This window comes from Stegodyphus dumicola, chromosome 2, assembly GCF_044657685.1.
Source record: "Stegodyphus dumicola isolate Sdum_Otavi_A_Nest chromosome 2, ASM4465768v1".
Taxonomy (NCBI): Eukaryota; Metazoa; Arthropoda; class Arachnida; order Araneae; family Eresidae; genus Stegodyphus; species Stegodyphus dumicola.
In genome coordinates, this window is record NC_140769.1 from 159,401,174 (window position 1) to 159,423,073 (window position 21,900).

At 31.8% G+C, this 21,900-nt stretch overlaps 1 protein-coding gene across 3 annotated transcripts in view; it reads right to left on the reverse strand.

Moving 5' to 3' along the window:
- Positions 1 to 21,900, reverse strand: part of TTLL1B (Tubulin tyrosine ligase-like 1B) — a 52,149-nt gene that overhangs the window by 14,364 nt on the left and 15,885 nt on the right. For 2 of the 3 annotated variants that reach the window (XM_035371315.2, XM_035371317.2), the window contains exons 5-10: positions 21,235 to 21,339; positions 21,063 to 21,132; positions 17,197 to 17,331; positions 7,160 to 7,268; positions 926 to 1,042; positions 700 to 762 (exon numbers count right to left, since the gene is read on the reverse strand). In XM_035371315.2, coding sequence (XP_035227206.1) covers positions 700 to 762; positions 926 to 1,042; positions 7,160 to 7,268; positions 17,197 to 17,331; positions 21,063 to 21,132; positions 21,235 to 21,339 — 599 coding nt within the window. The remainder of the gene's footprint in view (positions 1 to 699; positions 763 to 925; positions 1,043 to 7,159; positions 7,269 to 17,196; positions 17,332 to 21,062; positions 21,133 to 21,234; positions 21,340 to 21,900) is intronic. The other variant, XM_035371318.2, reaches the window with a different exon arrangement.

Below are 21,900 nucleotides of genomic sequence, written 5' to 3' on the forward strand. Positions count from 1 at the left end.
AAATCATATTTTATAAATTAGTCTCTTTCTTCCCTAAATAATTGATAATAATTGTCCCTTATATTACATGTTTAAATAAAATAAGTGCACATATAAATAAATAAAATAAAATTAGATTTTTAAAAAAGCAAAATCATTTCTGTAATCAAGCATTAGTTCTATATATGATCTAAACCTTTCTTGAGGAAATAAAACACTTTATAAATGGCAAAATTATTACAATCTAAATAAAATAACTCAGAGGAAATTAACTGAAGACAATTATTATTAATAAATAAAAATTTTAAAGGAAATTAAATTTTAAAAAAAAATATAAGCATCAAATTACCTTTCATCTGCCTGAAAAAAAATAATAAAATTTCTTGACTATGACACATATTTAAACATATTTAAAGTTTCAAAACAAATTTTTTAGTTACTGAAATTGTTAAGGTTTCCTTTTTATTAAAATTCTAAAATTTGAAAATATTTACATTTATATTCATACTTTTAAATTTGAAAATTCTACACCCAAAGCTGTTACGACGAATATTATAAATCTTTCAAACAAATCTATTAGATTACTAGCGATGATTAGTATAAAGATCTCATGAATGCAATTGCTTTATTTTTCAATAAAAAACTGAAAATATAATACACAAGTATAAGATTGCAGAGTAAAATATAAAGAATAAAGCACACAGATCATGATATACTCACAGCAACTGATTTTAAAGAGTGCAGAATCAACCACCGAATGTTATCAAACAACTTATCTGTGACCTATGTAGGAAAATAATAAAGGCAATTTCAACATGAAAACGTATAATAAAAAAAGTAATTCATTTAGCTAGAAAAATAATCAAAACTTCTGAATTATTAGAAGGCTATATTTATAGCTTGAGTTAAACTAAGAATAAGCTTAATGATATAATTATGCTTTTACCTCTTTCCCTCTAGTCCCTTCCAGATACAGCTGCAGATTCTGAATTGCCCATTTTCCTCCATGTACACTGTTATATTCATCCTTATAAATATTACAAAAATTAGAAAAGAGAAGATCCTAAGGTAAAGAAAATAAATTGTACACGCAAATCAAAAGAATTAACCACTGTTGCCATAGAGTTATAAGAATTAAAAAGTTTGTATATATTATATACAGTCAAAAGTCGTTAATTCGGACACCCATAATTCGGAATGATCTATAATCCGGACATCAAAACTAAAAACTTTCTGCGCATGAGCCGCGTTGACAAATGCGCATAGGCGTTTACGCGTGCGCGTAAGAGCTTTTACGACTGCGCATATCAGCTTTTACGACTGCGCAAGTGCAGAATACGTTTTCCCGTGCGCGTTTTATGTATAATGGAGGTATAAGCTAAAATTATCTAATTATCTATTTCAGTTAATGTTGATGATTGCGTTGTTCCTTAATTTTCGAATTGGATCCGGCTTATTATTTTTTGCAGACTGTAAGAGCAATTTTATAAAAGTAAGCTTGAACTTTCGATTATGTCAAATAGAATTTCCGATATATATTTACTACAAAGCGAAAGTATGTTTTGAAATCCGAAATCTGTTTATCAATTTCACGCTGCTCTGCGGCAGAGGGGGGGGGGCAGAAACGTCATTATTAGATTATGATAGGTTAGAAAGATTATGTCAAATAGAATTTCCAATATATATTTACTAATATGTAATTTGTATCTACAAAGCGAAAGTATGTTTTGAAATCCGAAATCTGTTTATCAATTTCACGCCGCGGATTGGAAGTTGATCTGTCAACACTATCCTTATCTTCAGAGCAGATGTTTTTATTTTATTTGGATTATAATTCCGTACTAAGTTTAGTATTTCATCTCGATGTACTCCGTTTTTGATATGATTTAAATCAAGTTCCTCGTCATTATAATTCGCTTCCGATAGTGAAGAAAGTGACCCAGAGGTTATTGAAAACGAAAACATTTCGATTGACAAATTAGTCGGTATTCTCAACACAGCAATTATAGGACTTGAACGGCGGAACTTTGTAACTAAACAAGAAATTATGTCTGTTTAATAGAATTAAAGAGAAAGTATTATCACATGAAACGAAGCAACTTACATTGAAGGAAATGTTTAATAAAGTAAACAAATAAATATTAAGTTTTTTCTTTTTGTAAATTTTGATACCCTTTAGATCATAATTGTTCTTTATTTCATAAATTACGGTTTCATATTTTTAATTTTGTAATTTTTGCATGCCATCTTACCAGATTTAAACTGATGATCTATAATCCGGAAAAATAGATAATCCGGAATCGCCGAAGTCCCGACGAGTCCGGATTAACGACTTTTGACTGTAGTTCCTAAAATTTAAGTTACATGGATTTTCATTACAAGTGAAAAGGAAATACAGTCAAAAGTCGTTAATTCGGACACCCATAATTCGGAATAATCTATAATCCGGACATCAAAACTAAAAACTTTCTGCGCATGCGCCGCGTTGACACATGCGCAGAGGCATTCACGCGTGCGCGTAAGACCTTTTACGACTGCGCATATGAGTGTGCGCAAGTGCAGAATACGTTTTCGCGTGCGCATTTTATGTATAATGGACGTGTAAGCTAAATAATTATCTATTTCAGTTAATGTTGATGATTGCGTTGTTCCTTAATTTTCGAATTGCATCCGGCTTATTATTTTTTGCAGACTGTAAGAGCAATTTTATAAAAGTAAGCTTAAACTTTCGATTATATCAAATAGAATTTCCGATATATATTTGTTAATATGTAAAGGATCTAAAGCGAAAGTATGTTTTGAAATCCGAAATCTGTTTATCAATTTCACGCTGCTCGGCGGGGGGAACGCCGCGCCGCAGCGGGCGCGTAATGAATTGGAAGTTCATTTGTCAGCACTATCCTTATCTTCAGCGCAGATGTTTTTATTTGGCTTATAATTCCTTACCAAATGTAGTATTTCATCTCGATATGCTCCGTCTTTGATATGATTTAAAACAAGTTCCTGGTCATTATAATTCGCTTCCGATAGCGAAAAAAAGTAACAGAGGTTATTGATAACGAAAAAATTTCGATTAACAAATTAGTCGGTGTTCTTGACACAGCAATTATAGGACTTGAACAGCGGAACTTTGTAACTGAACAAGAAATTATGTCTGTTTAATAGAATTAAAGAGAAAGTATTATCACATGAAACGAAGCAAAACTTAAACAACTTACATTAAAAGAAATGTTTAATAAAGTAAACAAGTAAATATTAAGCTTTTTCTTTTTGCAAATTTTGATACCCTTTAGATCATAATTGTTCTTTATTTCATAAATTACGGTTTCATATTTTTAATTTTAGAATTTCTGCATGCCATCTTACGAGATTTAAACTGATGATTTATAATCCGGAAAAATCGATAATCCGGAATCGCCGAAGTCTCGACGAGTCCGGATTAACGACTTTTGACTGTATATGAAAATTTTAGTTCTGAACACAGTCTTCCCACCTTTACACATCATTATTTTTGTAACTGTATTACCATACAATTACAAAACTACTGTGATAATTCCACTGGGATACCAAAAGCTTTGTCACCCCTCTTGATATACAAACAAATACCTAAAAAATGCAAATAATATAAAGAGAAATAAATTAAAACTCTATGTTTATTTTTAAAGAAAAAATTTAATGCCAACATTTTAAAATTATATTATTATTTTGCTTGTTTTTTCATTTTCAAAACCATCAATGACATCATAAGAGTTCCAGTTGCTGCAATGCAAAATAAACATTTTTAGTTCTTAAATACTTTTTAAATGCAAAATAAACACTTACACTTTTAAAATACTTTCTAAATTATTTTTATTAAGAAATGGCTTTTCACAACCATTAATTGGGAGGAATTGGGAGGAACCATTAATTGGGAGGGCACTTACATTAATTGGGAGGAAAGTTAGCACTTGTATTACAATAGCTGGAATTTTATTCTGAAGATTGTATTTTAGAATAAACTGCAATTATTTCAAGGGACTGCCCTTCCAAATTCTTGTTTCATTTTCCCTAGCAATAATGGATATAAAACTCTTGAAATACTTCTCTCTTGACAAAGAATTTTTCCTTATGAACGTCACTATGATCATAGTTTAGTAGATATTTATTTTCAGTAAAACGTTTCTACCAAATAGAAAAGGTATAACAAAGATGTAGCTGTTGAAATCTTGTGGTGATTTCATTCAGTATTTTTACCTCAAGTGAAAACTATTTTTTTAATTCAATTTAATTTCATATGCCACTCATAATCTCATTATTATTTAGTCTTGATGATCCACATGACTAAAATGTTTCATGGAGAAAATGATGCTCCAAAAATGTGCCACCCCTAGTGGACCACGCTCTCTATCTTCCTCTAGCTATGCCCATTGCATAATTTCAGACACTGCTTATGTATTCATTCCCACAAGCACTGGAAATGTAAGTTTATCATAGAATCATAGCTCTTTTCTTTAACCTCGCTTTAATTTAAAAAAATTTTAATGAGTCCATTAACAGATGCAATTAAGATACTGATTAAGACACTGCATATTAAACTTTTTTAGCCAATAGTTTCAATGTCTCTGGACAATAAACTTATTTTTCCAGCTCACAACAAATGATATTGTTTCTTTTGGGTACAACTTTCACTCACTGAATTTTTTACAGAGGGGGGAAAACAAAATAATTAATGCCTTATGCACGATTTCTGTTATAATGGTTTTGATCATACTATCAGATGGAAATCAAAAAACATTTTAATGCTAATCAGAGCCTGACTAAGGCATATGGGGCAGTTGTCCAGGCCTCCACATCAGAACAGACCCCCAAATTGAACAGAAAGTTTATTTTATGTTTCCTTCTTTAATGAACTTTTTTTAAACAAAATATCAGTCAAATTTTGGCTCTTCAGATGTTCTTTATCCTTTTAATGATAGACATAAAATTGTTAGAAAATCAATAAAATGGACAGAACGATATTTCGTCTGACTATAAGAAGGGTGGGACCTTTATAGCTATTTTATGTTCTAGTCAATTTTCTAGTCATTGTTATATATCTATAATGAAGTGAAAAATTTAAATACCTCCATAAAGTTTCGTTCTTCATTACTGAAGCAGTGAAGCAGAGGGGGCCCCCAAAGAAGTTTCTGCCTTGGGCACCATTAGGCTAAGTCAGTCCCTGATGCTAATTATTCATTGCATTCATAAAACATGTCAATACATGTTTATTTCTCCCTCACATAAGCTTTTTCAATGCATATCAGGTGAAATACATAAAGATGTTTCTGTTTTAGCAAACATGCAGCTAAACTTAAATAAGTCAACTCTAAAGGGAAAAGACAAAAAAATTGATTTATCAAGAAAAATAACAATAATTTTGAAACCTTCCTTTTGACCGAGTTAAGAAAGTCAAATAATTGAAGCTCTACTGCAATTATGAATTTTGTATACCAATACTTCTGAAGACAGAAACTGCCAAATTATTTGAATATTGGATGAAAACATATATAAGATAATTAATAAGAATTAAGCTTCCATTCTGAAAAATATATTACACTAAATCATTAAAGTTTAACATTAAAAATTACATACTCTTTTATATCCAACATACACTATTTTGAAAAAAAATTGAAGCACCATGAAGGAAATGGTTGTTTTTGATAAAACTGAATATGTGTATAGCTCACACACAGATAATAAAATGATTAAAAAATCAAGGTCATAGTACCTATTCATGGCTCACAATCACCCACTGAGTGTTCAAATTAGTAGTTGGTTGAACCGACCCTGGCAGCAAAGCATGCTTGAATTCCTCGAGGCAAGGAGTGGTAGAGGTTCCTGATGTCATCCTGCAACACATTCTGCCAAGCATTCATCAGTTGTCGCTCCACATCTGCGATATATTTTGGTGCCCGAATCTGGCGGCCTACCATGACCCACACATGCTCAATTGGTGAAAGGTCTGGTGACCTTGCTGGCCAAGAAAGAGTAACAATCACACAGAGACAGTCCAGAGATATGTGAGCAGTACGTGGCCTGGCATTATCTTGTTGGAAAATGGCCCCAGGATGACGTGCCATTAAGGGTAATGCAACCGGCCCCATTATGGTATCGACATATCTGTTAAAGATGGATGGATGACTAAAGATGACATGCTGTCATAAGAAATAAGGCCCCACACCATCACACCATGGGTTATGGCTGTATGCCTTTGTAAGACAAAGGCTGATTGGGAATGCTGGCCCTGCCCTCTCTAGACACGAACACGGTGGTCATCTGCTTCAAGAGTGAAGCGGGGTTCATTGCTGAACACTATACGATGCCAGTCTGATGGCAGCCATGATGATTGGCTGCGACACTACTCAAGCCGACTTCGCCGATGTTGTGGGGCCAAACGCTAACCTCTTAAAGGCCTCTGTGAGCGTAACCCCACCTCAGACAAGTGCCATAAGATGATTGACAGTACCACGGGACGGTATAGATGTGGCTGTAGTGTGTTGAGTAGTCGACAATGATACCATTGGGGCGGTTCGGGCCTTTAAGAGATAGATAAGTATTTTAAATAATAGTTAAAACTAACTGGAGAAAAGTCATCCTATATTGCCTCGCATTCGTGATCTTTGGCCTTCTAAAGCCTTCATTTCGTCGGCAATTTCCTTGTAGAAACATTGCTGCCAACATATTTGCACAGCAGCTGCAGGTGGCAGCCTATTACTCGAGCTTCACGCAATGCTACAATGCGACCACATTCAAAGTCATTTAGTTGTCTGTAAGGTCTTTGATACAGTCGTAATGGCACCTTTAGTTGCTTCTTTACAGAATTACAAAGGCAGCAACAAAAAAAAAAAAAAAAAAAAAAAAAAGATAAATTTTCCACCTCTGTTACTGGTTTTATACTTTGCAAAATGTGTGCTATGATCGCAATTCCTGTTCATCTGCCTTGAAACTTTGATCATTTGCATGTTCAATCAAGGTGTTTTTGCATACCAAATTTCGTCACGATCGCAAAAGTCCTTCTTGGAGCTTTGATTTTTTTGCAAAAGAGTGTATTTTAAATAATAAAACTAACTTCACAGGGTTATCACAATTGTTCTTAATAAAAAAATATGAATTTGCTTTCTTTATAAGCAAAAGGATTTTTGTGTCTAAAAATGAAACTTACAGCTTGCTTCTGTATAGAAACATTTGTCAAATGAACAAACATGTTATCCAATTCCTTAATGTTACCAGAATATTTAACATGGCAAAATCTGCAAAATCCTAACCGATAGCTGTAAAAGAAAAGCAAATAAAATATCTTAAGAACTGCCCTAACTACATCACATATTACTACATCTACATATTGTCACTAAAGATGTTAAATTTCTGTAAAAGAATATAATACAGTCAAAAGTCGTTAATCCGGACTCGTCGGGACTTCGGCGATTCCGGATTATCGATTTTTCCGGATTATAGATCATCAGTTTAAATCTCGTAAGATGGCATGCAGAAATTCTAAAATTAAAAATATGAAACCGTAATTTATGAAATAAAGAACAATTATGATCTAAAGGGTATCAAAATTTGCAAAAAGAAAAAGCTTAATATTTACTTGTTTACTTTATTAAACATTTCTTTTAATGTAAGTTGTTTAAGTTTTGCTTCGTTTCATGTGATAATAATTTCTCTTTAATTCTATTAAACAGACATAATTTCTTGTTCAGTTACAAAGTTCCGCTGTTCAAGTCCTATAATTGCTGTGTCGAGAACACCGACTAATTTGTCAATCGAAATTTTTTCGTTATCAATAACCTCTGTTACTTTTTTTCGCTATCGGAAGCGAATTATAATGACCAGGAACTTGTTTTAAATCATATCAAAGACGGAGCATATCGAGATGAAATACTACATTTGGTAAGGAATTATAAGCCAAATAAAAACATCTGCGCTGAAGATAAGGATAGTGCTGACAAATCAACTTCCAATTCATTGCGCGGCGTTCCCCCCGCCGAGCAGCGTGAAATTGATAAACAGATTTCGGATTTCAAAACATACTTTCGCTTTAGATCCTTTACATATTAACAAATATATATCGGAAATTCTATTTGATATAATCGAAAGTTTAAGCTTTCTTTTATAAAATTGCTCTTACAGTCTGCAAAAAATTATAAGCCGGATCCAATACGAAAATTAAGGAACAACGCAATCATCAACATTAACTGAAATAGATAATTAGATAATTTTAGCTTATACCTCCATTATACATAAAACGCGCACGGGAAAACGTATTCTGCACTTGCGCAGTCGTAAAAGCTGATATGCGCAGTCGTAAAAGGTCTTACGCGCACGCGTAAACGCCTATGCGCATGTGTCACCGCGGCGCATGCGCAGAAAGTTTTTAGTTTTGATGTCCGGATTATAGATCATTCCGAATTATGGGTGTCCGAATTAACGACTTTTGACTGTAATACAGTTCTAAATCTTTCAGCTAAGAATCAGTTAGAAAAGCTTTTTTAAGCGATGTTAACTTAGGTGAAAACTAAATTTTATGTACCTATATATTATAAATAATCAATTAATTAGGCAAAATATATATTGTACATGAAAGCATCTATACTCTAAATACTTCTAAATAAGTCCCGATGATTTTCATAAATTTACATAATATTTAAGTCATAGAAGATTTAATGTAGCAGCAAACAATAATTTGAAAACAATTAATTTATATTAAAATATCAAATTTAACAAATCAGGGATAAAATTAGGTAGCTTTTGATGAAATATTATATTCATTATTAGCTTTGGAAGTTTTTGCAGAATACTTTCAATCTTTGAAGAAATGAAATACTATATCAGCTTCCCTTAAGCTACAGTTTTTCAGTAAAAATCAATGTCAGTCTACAATTATAGTCTGCCTAATTTTTAAAATGTCTATATATAATTCTGAAGACTTTTTTTAATACCCTACATTATCTCCAAAGCCAAATTATGTATAAAAATAAAAGTAAAATCAATAGTAGCAAAAGTTATATACAGAAGATGAATTTGACACTCATGCTTGAATTTCAAATTTCATTTGGCAATCCTTTTCATACATCAGAAATACACTGGAGTGCAAAAATTAATGATGAGAAGGTTTTTTTCAATATAACATTGCGCAAAAATTTTCCAAATCAACAAAAATAATATCATAAGATCCCCAAGATGTAAGAACATGGGTAATGTAAACAAAAAAGAAATCAATGAAAAAAGAAATCAAAATGATAGAAAGGAACTTTGTGGAAAAAGCAACATGGAGCACAATACAACAGAAGGCTGAAACATCCATGTGACAGGTGTCCAGCAAGAAACATCCAGTCTTTAGTACAGGATATTATCTTCCCTGACTGCTGTGCAGGTTTCATATCATTTGTCCAAGCTGAATACGAGGTTGTCAATGAGGTGTTGAGGCAATGCTGCCCATTTCTCTTGTAGCACCAATCGCAGCTCCAGAATTATTAATGGCAATAAGTTACATGTTGCCATGTATCTCCCTAGAAACTTCCATGCATGCTTGATGGGATTTAGATCCAAAGACTTTGCTGGTCAATCCATGTGTTCAGTATCCTCACTCTCCAACAGCTCTTAGATAGCAACTCTGTGATGGAGCATTGTCGTCCATAAGGACCCATAGCACCACTGAAAAGACACATGTAAGGAAGGAGAACCTCATTACAATAGTACTCCCTGATGACTGAAACTCCTTGGAAGATGTGACGGTTGGTACAGCTACCAAAGCATTATGTATTCCCAAACGAGAACTCCGCAACCTCCAAAACCGGTCAATTTTGATGATGCTGAAGGGGTTAATACGTGTTCCCCTCTCACTCCAAATGTGTATGCGTCTAGAATCGCAACTCAGATTAAATCTGCTCTCATCCATAAAGAGAACTTGACCCCATTAATTATCTGTCCGATTCTGGTGTTCCCTGCACCACAGAAAATGCCTTCTCTGATGAGCAGGCATTAATTGTATACACCGTACATGTCGTCGTGCAAACAGACCACCAATGTGCAGCCTCTTGGCTATGGTAAAACGCAATATCGATTATCCAATCACCTGTACCATGTGTCTTGAGATTTCTCCCGCTGTTTGCTAACTGTTTCTTCTTGGCTATAGGTCACTATACCAGTCATATGCTGCTGTGGTTGCTCATAGACAACCATTGCTGAACCATCAGACAGCTGTTCCTGTAGTTTGAAATGCTCTTTAAAGTCGTGAAACAAAGTTATGAGTAATCCCGAACTCCAAAGCTACATTTGTCACATTTCAACCTCCCTCAGTCTTTCAAATGATTTGGCCTCGGGTAAATGCATCCAGATGTCTTCTAACAGATTTATTCTTTGATATTTCATACAGATGCAGCAACACGACATCGTTTAAACTGATATATGCCCTGCAATGATCACACCTCCAGCGATCTTTATTCCCCTCCAACACTCCCCCATTACATCTAGCTGCATATATATGCACATGTGCTAATGTTCCTGACCCTAGTCAATCTCCTGGTTAGTCTTTCAGTCCGCTCTGCCAAATTTGTTCCACTGATAAGCTAATTTTTCAACTCTGTCCTTAATTTTTGCACACCAGTGTATTTTGCTTGGTAAGAATTTCATAATTTTTCTTGAAATTTCATAAGCTTCTATATTTCTCATTCATATAACAATGATGCTGAACTGAAAGCTACTTATTTTATAATAAATGGCAATAATTGAAATAAAGCATATTTTTATAGCATTGTGAAGACTTTTGGGTTTATAGCCAACCTGCGGCATGCCGTGCCACAGAATGACACAGTTGCTATTAATCTCTGTTATGCTACATTGCGGCATGGTGGAGTTTAATAGTGGCATGCAAAGATTTCTTGAAAAATTCAAAAATTTGAAAAAATAATAATGTCATCTACAGGAACTTTGTCAAAACCCCTAAAACCCCTACTCATGTGCTACTGAATACAACAGTACCGGAAAACGGCAATGCTTGACACCAATACAGTGATACAGTCGGTAAGACGGTGTATTCATGGGATGAGCCCAATGGTTTGAGTTGCTTTGCTTTGATGCCATTCGTATCTTACTATGGTTGTCTGTTCTTGAGCGAATGCAACACTCTGGCTGTCTGGCTCAGTTGATTTTAAACTGATGAGTTAGATGTTAAACTTTTTTAAACAGTTTTTAGATTTCGGATTCAAGCATCATTGTTTAAAAAATTTTTTATTTTCATTATGTCTACAAGTAAACCTTTGACATCAAAAAGAAAATATGAAGAGGATATTGTAGTTTGTGATTTTAAAACTGTCTGAGAAGAACAATTTTTGTTTATTCATCAAAATACTTAAAAGCGCGTTTGTTTGATATCTGGAATTTGTGCTGTGTTGCTGAAAAAAATGTAACATGGACAAACATTTCAAACAACTCTATAGTGATTTCAATAGCAAATAGCAAATATCCCGTCGGATCCCACTTGCAAAAGAAACTTATCTTTTTTTTTTTTTTAAATCTTTAGCTGGCCAACAATCTTTGTTCCAGAAGAGAAATTATGAAATAGAAACTATGGTATAGGTTTTTTATGAACTTTCTCTCTTGTTAGCTCACAAGAAAAAACACTATTCTGATGAAGAGGAGGTAATAAAAGAACAGCCTTTTAATATTTTCACTAAATGTTAGTGATATAAACATAAAAAATATATTTCATCAAATAACTTTGGCTAAAAGTACCTTCATGCATCATATAGATTACATCGGCCAGGATATTGGCAGACAAATTATCCCTGCATCACAATACTGCAAACACTTTTCATTAACTTTGGATGAAAGCTAGGGCATCACAGACAATGTGCAATTAAGCATATTAGTGCATTACATGAATGATAATTTTTATATTGTCCAATTCCATTGACCCTGCTATTCAGTTCCCTTTTGAACTTGAGACTTGTAAATCTCTTCCATTTCTCAACATTCTGGTCACACGTAACAGATCCAACTTCAGTACTACAGTTTACCGTAAACCTTCATCGGTTTGCCTTCCACCACACTTCAAATCATGTCATCTGACTAAACAAAAGTTAGCTAAATTCTGTTGTCATTTCCTTCTTTCCATCAATTAGCTATAAAGTTGCACGTATTTTGCAGAAATTTAACTTTCGGGTCATTTATTCTCCCATCAATAAAACTCCAAGTTCCATACTCAAGGACTCCATTCCGGATATGAATTCCTGGGGTATTTACAGAATTCCTTGTCAGTGTGGTTTAATTTACATTGACCAAACTAAGAGAGCCTTAAAATTTTGCATTAAGGAACATGAGGCATATGTTAGAAAAAAGGAAACACAGAAATCTTCTGTTGCCCAACATTGTTGGTCCGAAAATCACACTTTCAATTTTTCTGCTGCCAAAATTATTTAAAAACATCTTACATTGGTGAACTGGATTTTCTAGAGGCATTTCACATTCAAAAAAATCTTTCTGTTCTAGTTAACGACCCTAATTCCAATCCATCTTTCCCTTCAGCCTTTAAAGAAATTTAGTTCTCGTTTCATCAACAGATGGCGCCAGTAGCTTATCTCCTATCCAGGCTTTCTTATCTTGTCTTATCTAATCATTATACCTTGTCTCGCTCATTTTTACTTTTGCTGCTGAGGATGATGGTTCAGTAAAATCATCGAAACTAGTTCTGTGAAAATTTGAGAATATAACGCTGGTTTTTGTTGTCTGGCTTCTAAGTTAATCTTTGTTCGGTGTGTTATTGTATCTTAATTTCCTTATTATCCCTACATCACAATACTGCAAACACTTTTCATTAACTTTGGATGAAAGCTGGGGCATCACAGACAATGTGCAATTAAGCATATTAGTGCATTACACGAATGATAATTTTTATATTGTGGAATTCCATTGATCCTGCTATTCAGTTCACTTTTGAACTTGAGACTTGCAAATCTCTTCCATTTCTTAATTTCAAGAACTTATTTCAACTGCAAGTGATCCAAGTTATACTGAATTTTAGAAATTTGTACGAATAAGAAATTTTCTAAATTTACATGATTTGACTGTCAGGTATTGCTGTAGGTTTGGACCAACATATGTTTGTGGACAAATGTCTTCTATTATGAACAACATAATAAAATCAAAATATTGTTCAAGATTAACTAATATGCACTTAGAGCACCTAATTCTGTTATCATCTTCAAGAACTAACCCTAATAAAAGATTCAGTAAGCAAAAACTACAGATTCCGAAAAGCAATAGCTATTGACAGGGACTTTTCACCAAACATTATTAATCAAGCAGTTAAAAAATTCTCATCTCAACACACCAAAGGGCACACTCTCGTTTTAGGGGATTACTAATTCTGTTACCTAATTCTGTTAGCTTACCTAATTCTGTTAGTATCTTCAAGAATTAACCCTAATAAAAGACTTAGTAAGCAAAAACTACAGATTCAAAGGCCCATTAATTAAGTACTCACTGTTTCATAATCATTTAGAATTATATGTTTCAGATTATTCATTTTTATTTTATACATAGCCTAAGTGACTGAACTTTTAAAAACATTTATTAACAACAAAATCTAAGTTTGTACTTTTGCTTTATATTATTATTATTTTTTTTTTTTTTTAATCTACACAGACTTACATATAAAAAAAAATGTGCTATTTGTGTAAAAATCCAATAATCAGGCTAAAACTAACATTTTTTCACCTTTCTATATTTTTTAATATGTTGTAAAAGTTGGAAGTGGCATGCATAATATCTTTTTTTCAGAAAATGGTACTCTTCTCAAAAAGGTTGACCACCCCTGGTTTAAGGCATGACTTCTTTATCAGTTTTCCCTGAATTTTTTAATAGAATAATTAAAATAACAGATTATTCTCTTCAAATCATTTTTAACTAATTCCCTTTTTCTTTCAATTTAATCTTAAGATCTTAATTTTCTCTTTATTTATATTCCAACCAATAACCCCAGCTATTCCCTTAAGAATTTATGGTTTTCTTACATATCATCAAATTTTACATATAGTAAAATATCACTAGCTGCATAATCTAGATAGTTGAATATTATTCCAAAATTCCACTTGAGTCTGCTCACTTATGTTGAATAAAGCAATTTTTACTATTCTTATAATACATAAAAAGTATTGAAAAGAGAAAAGAAATTCAAATCTTTATTAGAAATTAATGCAGAAAATTAATTACATAAAAATGCTTGTTAAGTATTCCAAAAGAATAACAGAAATTAATATAAATAATAAATAAACATTAAATTGTAATAAATAATTAGATATTTTTAAGAAATTTAAGGCCCACAGACCCCCAAATAAAGAATGTGAAATCTATAATTCAGGTTTGTATTTTAAACATAACAACAACTGAACTACAATTACAAGGGTTCAATCAAAAATAGCTAAACAAAAATTTTCATGAAATAAAACAACTAACCTTCAAAATATTGGAAGAAATGCACAGCTTGCACTCTGTTTAATTTACCCATTTTCACTAGCAAAAAAATATTACTGGCAAAATCAGAATGTTGGTTACATCAATCTACATAATTATTGACAAATTACTTTTCATAACTAAAAATAGCATGCAAAGAATTTATTAGATGACTAAATACAAACAATAGAATTTGATCATACTTTCAAGACAGTTAACCTGAAAATTATCACTAAAATTAATTAAATTTCTAGCCGAATATATTATTTATGTTACAATAAAGACTTCCTTCCCCTTTTTCACCCATTTATACTCACAAATTTCTCTTCACAAGCCTTAAAGAAACAGAGCTGTGTATCTACTAAATTAGAAAACATTAGTACAGTCAAAAGTCGTTAATCCGGACTCGTCGGGACTTCGGCGATTCCGGATTATCGATTTTTCCGGATTATAGATCATCAGTTTAAATCTCGTAAGATGGCATGCAGAAATTCTAAAATTAAAAATATGAAACCGTAATTTATGAAATAAAGAACAATTATGATCTAAAGGGTATCAAAATTTGCAAAAAGAAAAAGCTTAATATTTATTTGTTTACTTTATTAAACATTTCTTTCAATGTAAGTTGTTTAAGTTTTGCTTCGTTTCATGTGATAATACTTTCTCTTTAATTCTATTAAACAGACATAATTTCTTGTTCAGTTACAAAGTTCCGCCGTTCAAGTCCTATAATTGCTGTGTCAAGAACACCGACTAATTTGTCAATCGAAATTTTTTTGTTTTCAATAACCTCTGTCACTTTTCTTCGCTATCGGAAGCGAATTATAATGACCAGGAACTTGCTTTAAATCATATCAAAGACGGAGCATATCGAGATGAAATACTACATTTGGTAAGGAATTATAAGCCAAATAAAAACATCTGCACTGAAGATAAGGATAGTGCTGACAAATCAACTTCCAATTCATTACGCGCCCGCCGCGGCGCGGCGTTCCCCCCGCCGAGCAGCGTGAAATTGATAAACAGATTTCGGATTTCAAAACATACTTTCGCTTTAGATCCTTTACATATTAACAAATATATATCGGAAATTCTATTTGATATAATCGAAAGTTTAAGCTTACTTTTATAAAATTGCTCTTACAGTCTGCAAAAAATAATAAGCCGGATGCAATTCGAAAATTAAGGAACAACGCAATCATCAACATTAACTGAAATAGATAATTATTTAGCTTACACGTCCATTATACATAAAATGCGCACGCGAAAACGTATTCTGCACTTGCGCACACTCATATGCGCAGTCGTAAAAGGTCTTACGCGCACGCGTGAATGCCTCTGCGCATGTGTCAACGCGGCGCATGCGCAGAAAGTTTTTAGTTTTGATGTCCGGATTATAGATTATTCCGAATTATGGGTGTCCGAATTAACGACTTTTGACTGTATTTCCTTTTCACTTGTAATGAAAATCCATGTAACTTAAATTTTAGGAACTACAGTCAAAAGTCGTTAATCCGGACTCGTCGGGACTTCGGCGATTCCGGATTATCGATTTTTCCGGATTATAGATCATCAGTTTAAATCTGGTAAGATGGCATGCAAAAATTACAAAATTACAAATATGAAACCGTAATTTATGAAATAAAGAACAATTATGATCTAAAGGGTATCAAAATTTACAAAAAGAAAAAACTTAATATTTATTTGTTTACTTTATTAAACATTTCCTTCAATGTAAGTTGCTTCCTTTCATGTGATAATACTTTCTCTTTAATTCTATTAAACAGACATAATTTCTTGTTTAGTTACAAAGTTCCGCCGTTCAAGTCCTATAATTGCTGTGTTGAGAATACCGACTAATTTGTCAATCGAAATGTTTTCGTTTTCAATAACCTCTGGGTCACTTTCTTCACTATCGGAAGCGAATTATAATGACGAGGAACTTGATTTAAATCATATCAAAAACGGAGTACATCGAGATGAAATACTAAACTTAGTACGGAATTATAATCCAAATAAAATAAAAACATCTGCTCTGAAGATAAGGATAGTGTTGACAGATCAACTTCCAATCCGCGGCGTGAAATTGATAAACAGATTTCGGATTTCAAAACATACTTTCGCTTTGTAGATACAAATTACATATTAGTAAATATATATTGGAAATTCTATTTGACATAATCTTTCTAACCTATCATAATCTAATAATGACGTTTCTGCCCCCCCCCCTCTGCCGCAGAGCAGCGTGAAATTGATAAACAGATTTCGGATTTCAAAACATACTTTCGCTTTGTAGTAAATATATATCGGAAATTCTATTTGACATAATCGAAAGTTCAAGCTTACTTTTATAAAATTGCTCTAACAGTCTGCAAAAAATAATAATTCGGATCCAATTCGAAGATTAAGGAACAACGCAATCTGCAACATTAACTGAATTAGATAACTTTAGCTTAGCGTATAACTCCGTTACACATTAAACGCGCATGCGCACAAACATATTCGCAGCCGTAAGGGTCTTACGCGCTCTCGTAAACGCCTGTGCGCATGCGTGAACGCGACGCATGCGCAGAAAGTTTGTAGCTTTGAGGTCCGGATTATAGATCATTCCGGATTATGGGTGTCCGAATTAACGACTTTTGACTGTATTTTTCGTCAAAAATATACCATAACTTCAAATTGTAATAAAAAAATGAAACACTTATTACTACAAACTAAACAATATATTAAAATACTAATACTCACATATAAGCTTTTAATGGTCTGAAAGATGTTACTAATACATAAATTCGTAGATCAAATTTTCTTCCACCTATTAATAGAGGCTTATCTATGTAACGAGATATAACATATGATTCTTTCACAACTGCAGGGTTAAAACTAAAAGAAAAATAAATATTAAATTAAAAGAAAATTATTTAAGCTTTTCTTCTATCCATACACCATAAAACATAGGGGAAAAAAAACCCTTCCAGAATTCAACTATTTACAAAATTTATGATCTTTTCATTACATTTATATAGTTTATAAATTTTCTACTTACTACAATTATTACCATAATATGGTGTCACATACTAACTTATTCATTTACCATAATTTTAACTTTTTTAAAATAATCTATTATTTTAAATTGTAAATAATATTGTGACATCATAAGATGTCATAAGAAGCACAGATATTATCGAGATATAGCGACATCATAAGAAGCTCAGATACTATCTGTAATGACATAATAGTTAGTTCTAAGTTTCATTTCTAACATTTAGACTTCGAGCTGTGGATAACATTAGGTTGTCATATATTATCACATATTATTTTCATTCCACAATATTATTTTAATATTTGTTTTTTTAATTCTTCCATTCTTATTACATCTATTGTTTTTATTTAGGATATATCTAATTCTTTTCCTCATGATGGAAACAAAGAAACTGGATTTCTGGAAAAGGTATTTTTTAATCTGGAAGCCTGTCCCAAGCTACACTGAACACTTAGCTGGCATTCTGAGTTTTTCATATTTTTATTCTTCTATTCCTTATTTTTTAATAATATACCTAGTCATTGTCATTCTGGAAACTAAGTGTCATATCCAATTTATTGACCACTTGTGCAGAATGACAGCCTTGTGCAGAAGAATTTAATAGTAGCATGAATGCTGACAGGCATTCATGCTACTATTAAAATAAATTCATGTGGATTCAAAATTCATGCATTCCAAAGAAACATTCTTTGCTATGCTAAATATAACATTTTTAATTTTATGCTTGCTGTTTAGTCAAAGGATAAAGAATTATTAATATTGGAATCCCTGTGAAAAAGTAATCTACCTCATATGACATTTATTACAATAGTGAGCAGAAATAGGAAGAGATACATAGAAAAGAAACAAAAAAGAAAAGTTTAAAGAAAAAGTTAAAGGAAGTCAATGACTTAAGAAAGTTTAAAAAGAAGAAAGAATTTTTAAATTACTTTTTTGGTAATTTTATACTTATATACATTTTAATTTTAACTTTAGATGCTTTAAGTTTCATATTTATACATATATTTAATATTTTAATTTTTTTTCTCTCAAGATTTTTCACTCAATATAAATGAGAAAAGTAAAGCAGACTGTGGTAGATTATTTAGTATATCCCTATATATATAATCTATTATATGATTCTTCTTTCATGAAGTAATATGATTCTTCTTTTCATTATAATGTTTATTAATTATTTTAGTTTTTCTTAATTCAGTTAGTTATTTAAGAGGCAGTAAATATAACTAATTTTTTCTGCATTCCTTTCTATTTTATGTTTCTATTTTTTAAAGGGTTTCAGGGGAAAATAAAAGAAAGAAAACAAGGGGGGGAGATTTCCTTTTCTAAGCAGAAATTTAGTGTAAAGAGGAAAGAAACTTGAACAAAATAAAAAAAGTTTGAAGAAGGAAAACACCAAGTATCAATGCTAAGCATGAGAAAAGAAATCAGCCAAAATGGTCAATAATGCACTAAAGTAAGTGCTTTAACGTAAAATAATTGAATAGATTATATATATATATATACAGAGACACACAGATACATATACAGAGAATCGGCCATACAATCATAAGGGATATACTAAATTATCTACCACAGATAATGCCAAATGCTATGCACTAAGTGAACTCTTACAACATAATCATAATAACTTATATTTTGATTAAAAGATGATGCCACTATCCAAGGTAAGTAAAGTATATGTCAATAGGTTACATAGGAGAGAAAAGAGAACAACTGAATATAAAAGTTTTAGATCGGGCAGTGTACATGCGATGTTTGATGTGTAGATAGGTACGGCACATAAAGATTTGTTGGTTTATCTGCATTTAAATCCTTCATCATCTATCTCATCATAAAAAGAAAATACGATTAATTTATAATATACCATACATATTGATATAAAAAATTAATACAAACATTAACTGATTAAACATTCATTGAATCTTCAAAGTTCTACAAATGTGTATAGCAGATTAAGACACTTCAGATCAAATAAAATTTCCCAAAAGTCACAAAGAGTGGGAGAAATGAATTTTCAAAATTTAATTTTCATTAATTCAATAAATTTCAATCATTTGTAGAAAGCATTTTCCTTAGTAAGGGTTAAAAATTTAAATCCAGAAGATTAAGTGATCTGCAAGGAGATGTGATGAAAAACTGGAAGTCTCTCAGTGAAAGCGTAAAAATTGGCAGTTATGTATTACACATTCTAATTATTATAGTTATTATATTTAATTTTAATAGATCACAGAATAATAAAAATGTTGCGCAGTTCTGTTTGTATTACTGGAGATTAGAAGATATGGTACTTTCTGATTATCTAAACTCCACTCCTGAAAATCATCAATCACTGGCAACTAATTTTTCATCATGCTGAGATGTGAAAGAGAAGAGTCGTTTTCATAAATGGTAGTGCAATAAGAAATACATAAAACAACAACCATTTGGCAAAATTAAAAATGCAAGAAACATAATTAAACACTTATGCCTTTTTTGGGGGGGGTACTCTTCTTCCCATGTAATTGGGTTTAGTTTCAAAAAATATCACAGACTCGCAAAAACTCAGCAAAGTGCAGAAGTTAGCACTGTGCAACATGTGCACACCAAAAAAAAAAGAAAATCTTTTTGCTTAAAAGAAATCAAATTGAACAAATATGGCACTGTGCACAATGTTGATTTTCTATGAAAATGTAAAATTATCTGCATCAGATAATTACACAAATCTGGCATCAGTGCACATCCATAAAATTTGATCATTTATGAAATACAACTTCATGAAATGCAAATTTTTGCATTCTTTATAGTTAAGCAAAATACCATATTTTTGAAGAAATGCAAACTTTTCTTTTTCATCAACTCGCAAACTCTACAATCCTGTTATGATTCCTTACAAGAAAAAAAAAATGTACTCATTGCAACAAAAACAAATACTAACAACAATTAAATTTGAAGATGCAATTAGGGCTCATCTGCTGCATCCCCGTAAAAGTATGGGTTGCCACATAAACACATTTTGGTAACCATGGATTGCCTATTTTCATGACACAGCATCATGCCTTGTGAATACTCTTCAGATCAGTGCGAATAATTAGAATTACAAAAAGCATCTGCATTAAAAATGTTTTTCAAAAATCCATCAAATCTATAGTGACTAGAGAGGACTTGTTTTTAAAGTCAGGTAGCAAAAATTGTATAGATTTTTAAACACATACCATAAAGGGGGGATAATAACAGTCATTAAATTTATTTCTCATTGAAGATAAATTTCAAATTTATTTACTATCAAATATTGTACAAATACTATATAAAAATTAATACTATATTTATTGTAAGAAATCTATAAAAAATGTCTTACAGTACATAATACTATAAAACTAATATTTTTTAATCAATTTAATTGTAAAATACATATTACTTAAGCATTTTATCTATTAAGCAATTAGTTTATTATTATTGGCTATTCCTAGTTTTATTAATAACATAATCTCCAATAAAAATAGCTATGAATCTTTGCTGAACAATGTATAAAAGCATTTATTGTAAAGCAAGAGAAAACTACATAACTAATGAAAATTCTGTAATTAGAACTAACCTTGTACTATCTCTAGACCACCTTTTTAACTGTGACAGCTTATTGATAAGAAAAATTCCCACACCTTGAGCTGTCAAAAATTAAAACTCATATTATTATACTGAATCATTTTAAACATTTCACAAAGAAATTTTCTGCTTTTCATCATTATTAACAAAAGCTAATTACTTACACTTCCCACAGGGTTTCATGATCCAAGTGCTTGATGGATTTTTACGAAATTCTTCTACAAACATATTATAATCAGCAGGTAAAATGAATGTCACAGGGATGAAATCTAAAATATCATCAAATTTTTGAGTCAAAAAGGATTGATTAATTCGTAAGAATAGAAGTCGCATCATATTCTTATTTTGTAACTAAGAAAATATTTTAAACTTTCAAGATAATAATATGGAACTGAAATAACACAGAAGAACTCTGAATGTCCAAACTTGTAATTATTCGGAATTATTAAGATCCCTTGTTGAAATTAAACTTACTATTAATTTATTCATTTTCAGTTGTTTAAAATAATATAAATTTAAAACAATATATATTCAAACAGTTATCATAACTGTTGTGAAATGAACTGAAGTAATAATCGGCGCGAGGCGCTGCTGTTTGTGACGTCAGCCTGCATGCTGAGTTTTTTCGAATGTTTTGCGTGTGGACGAACAAAAGCTGATCTCGGAAGAGTGATACTGTTTTGATGGAAATAAAGAATGATTTATTAAGAATTTTTTTGTCTTTATTCATAAGGCCCGCAACTGAACGAACTGTTTTAAATATATTTGATTTATATATTTTCTGTGTTCTTCGTAACATAGTGGTACCCTCGGCGGGACCGGGTGCTTTG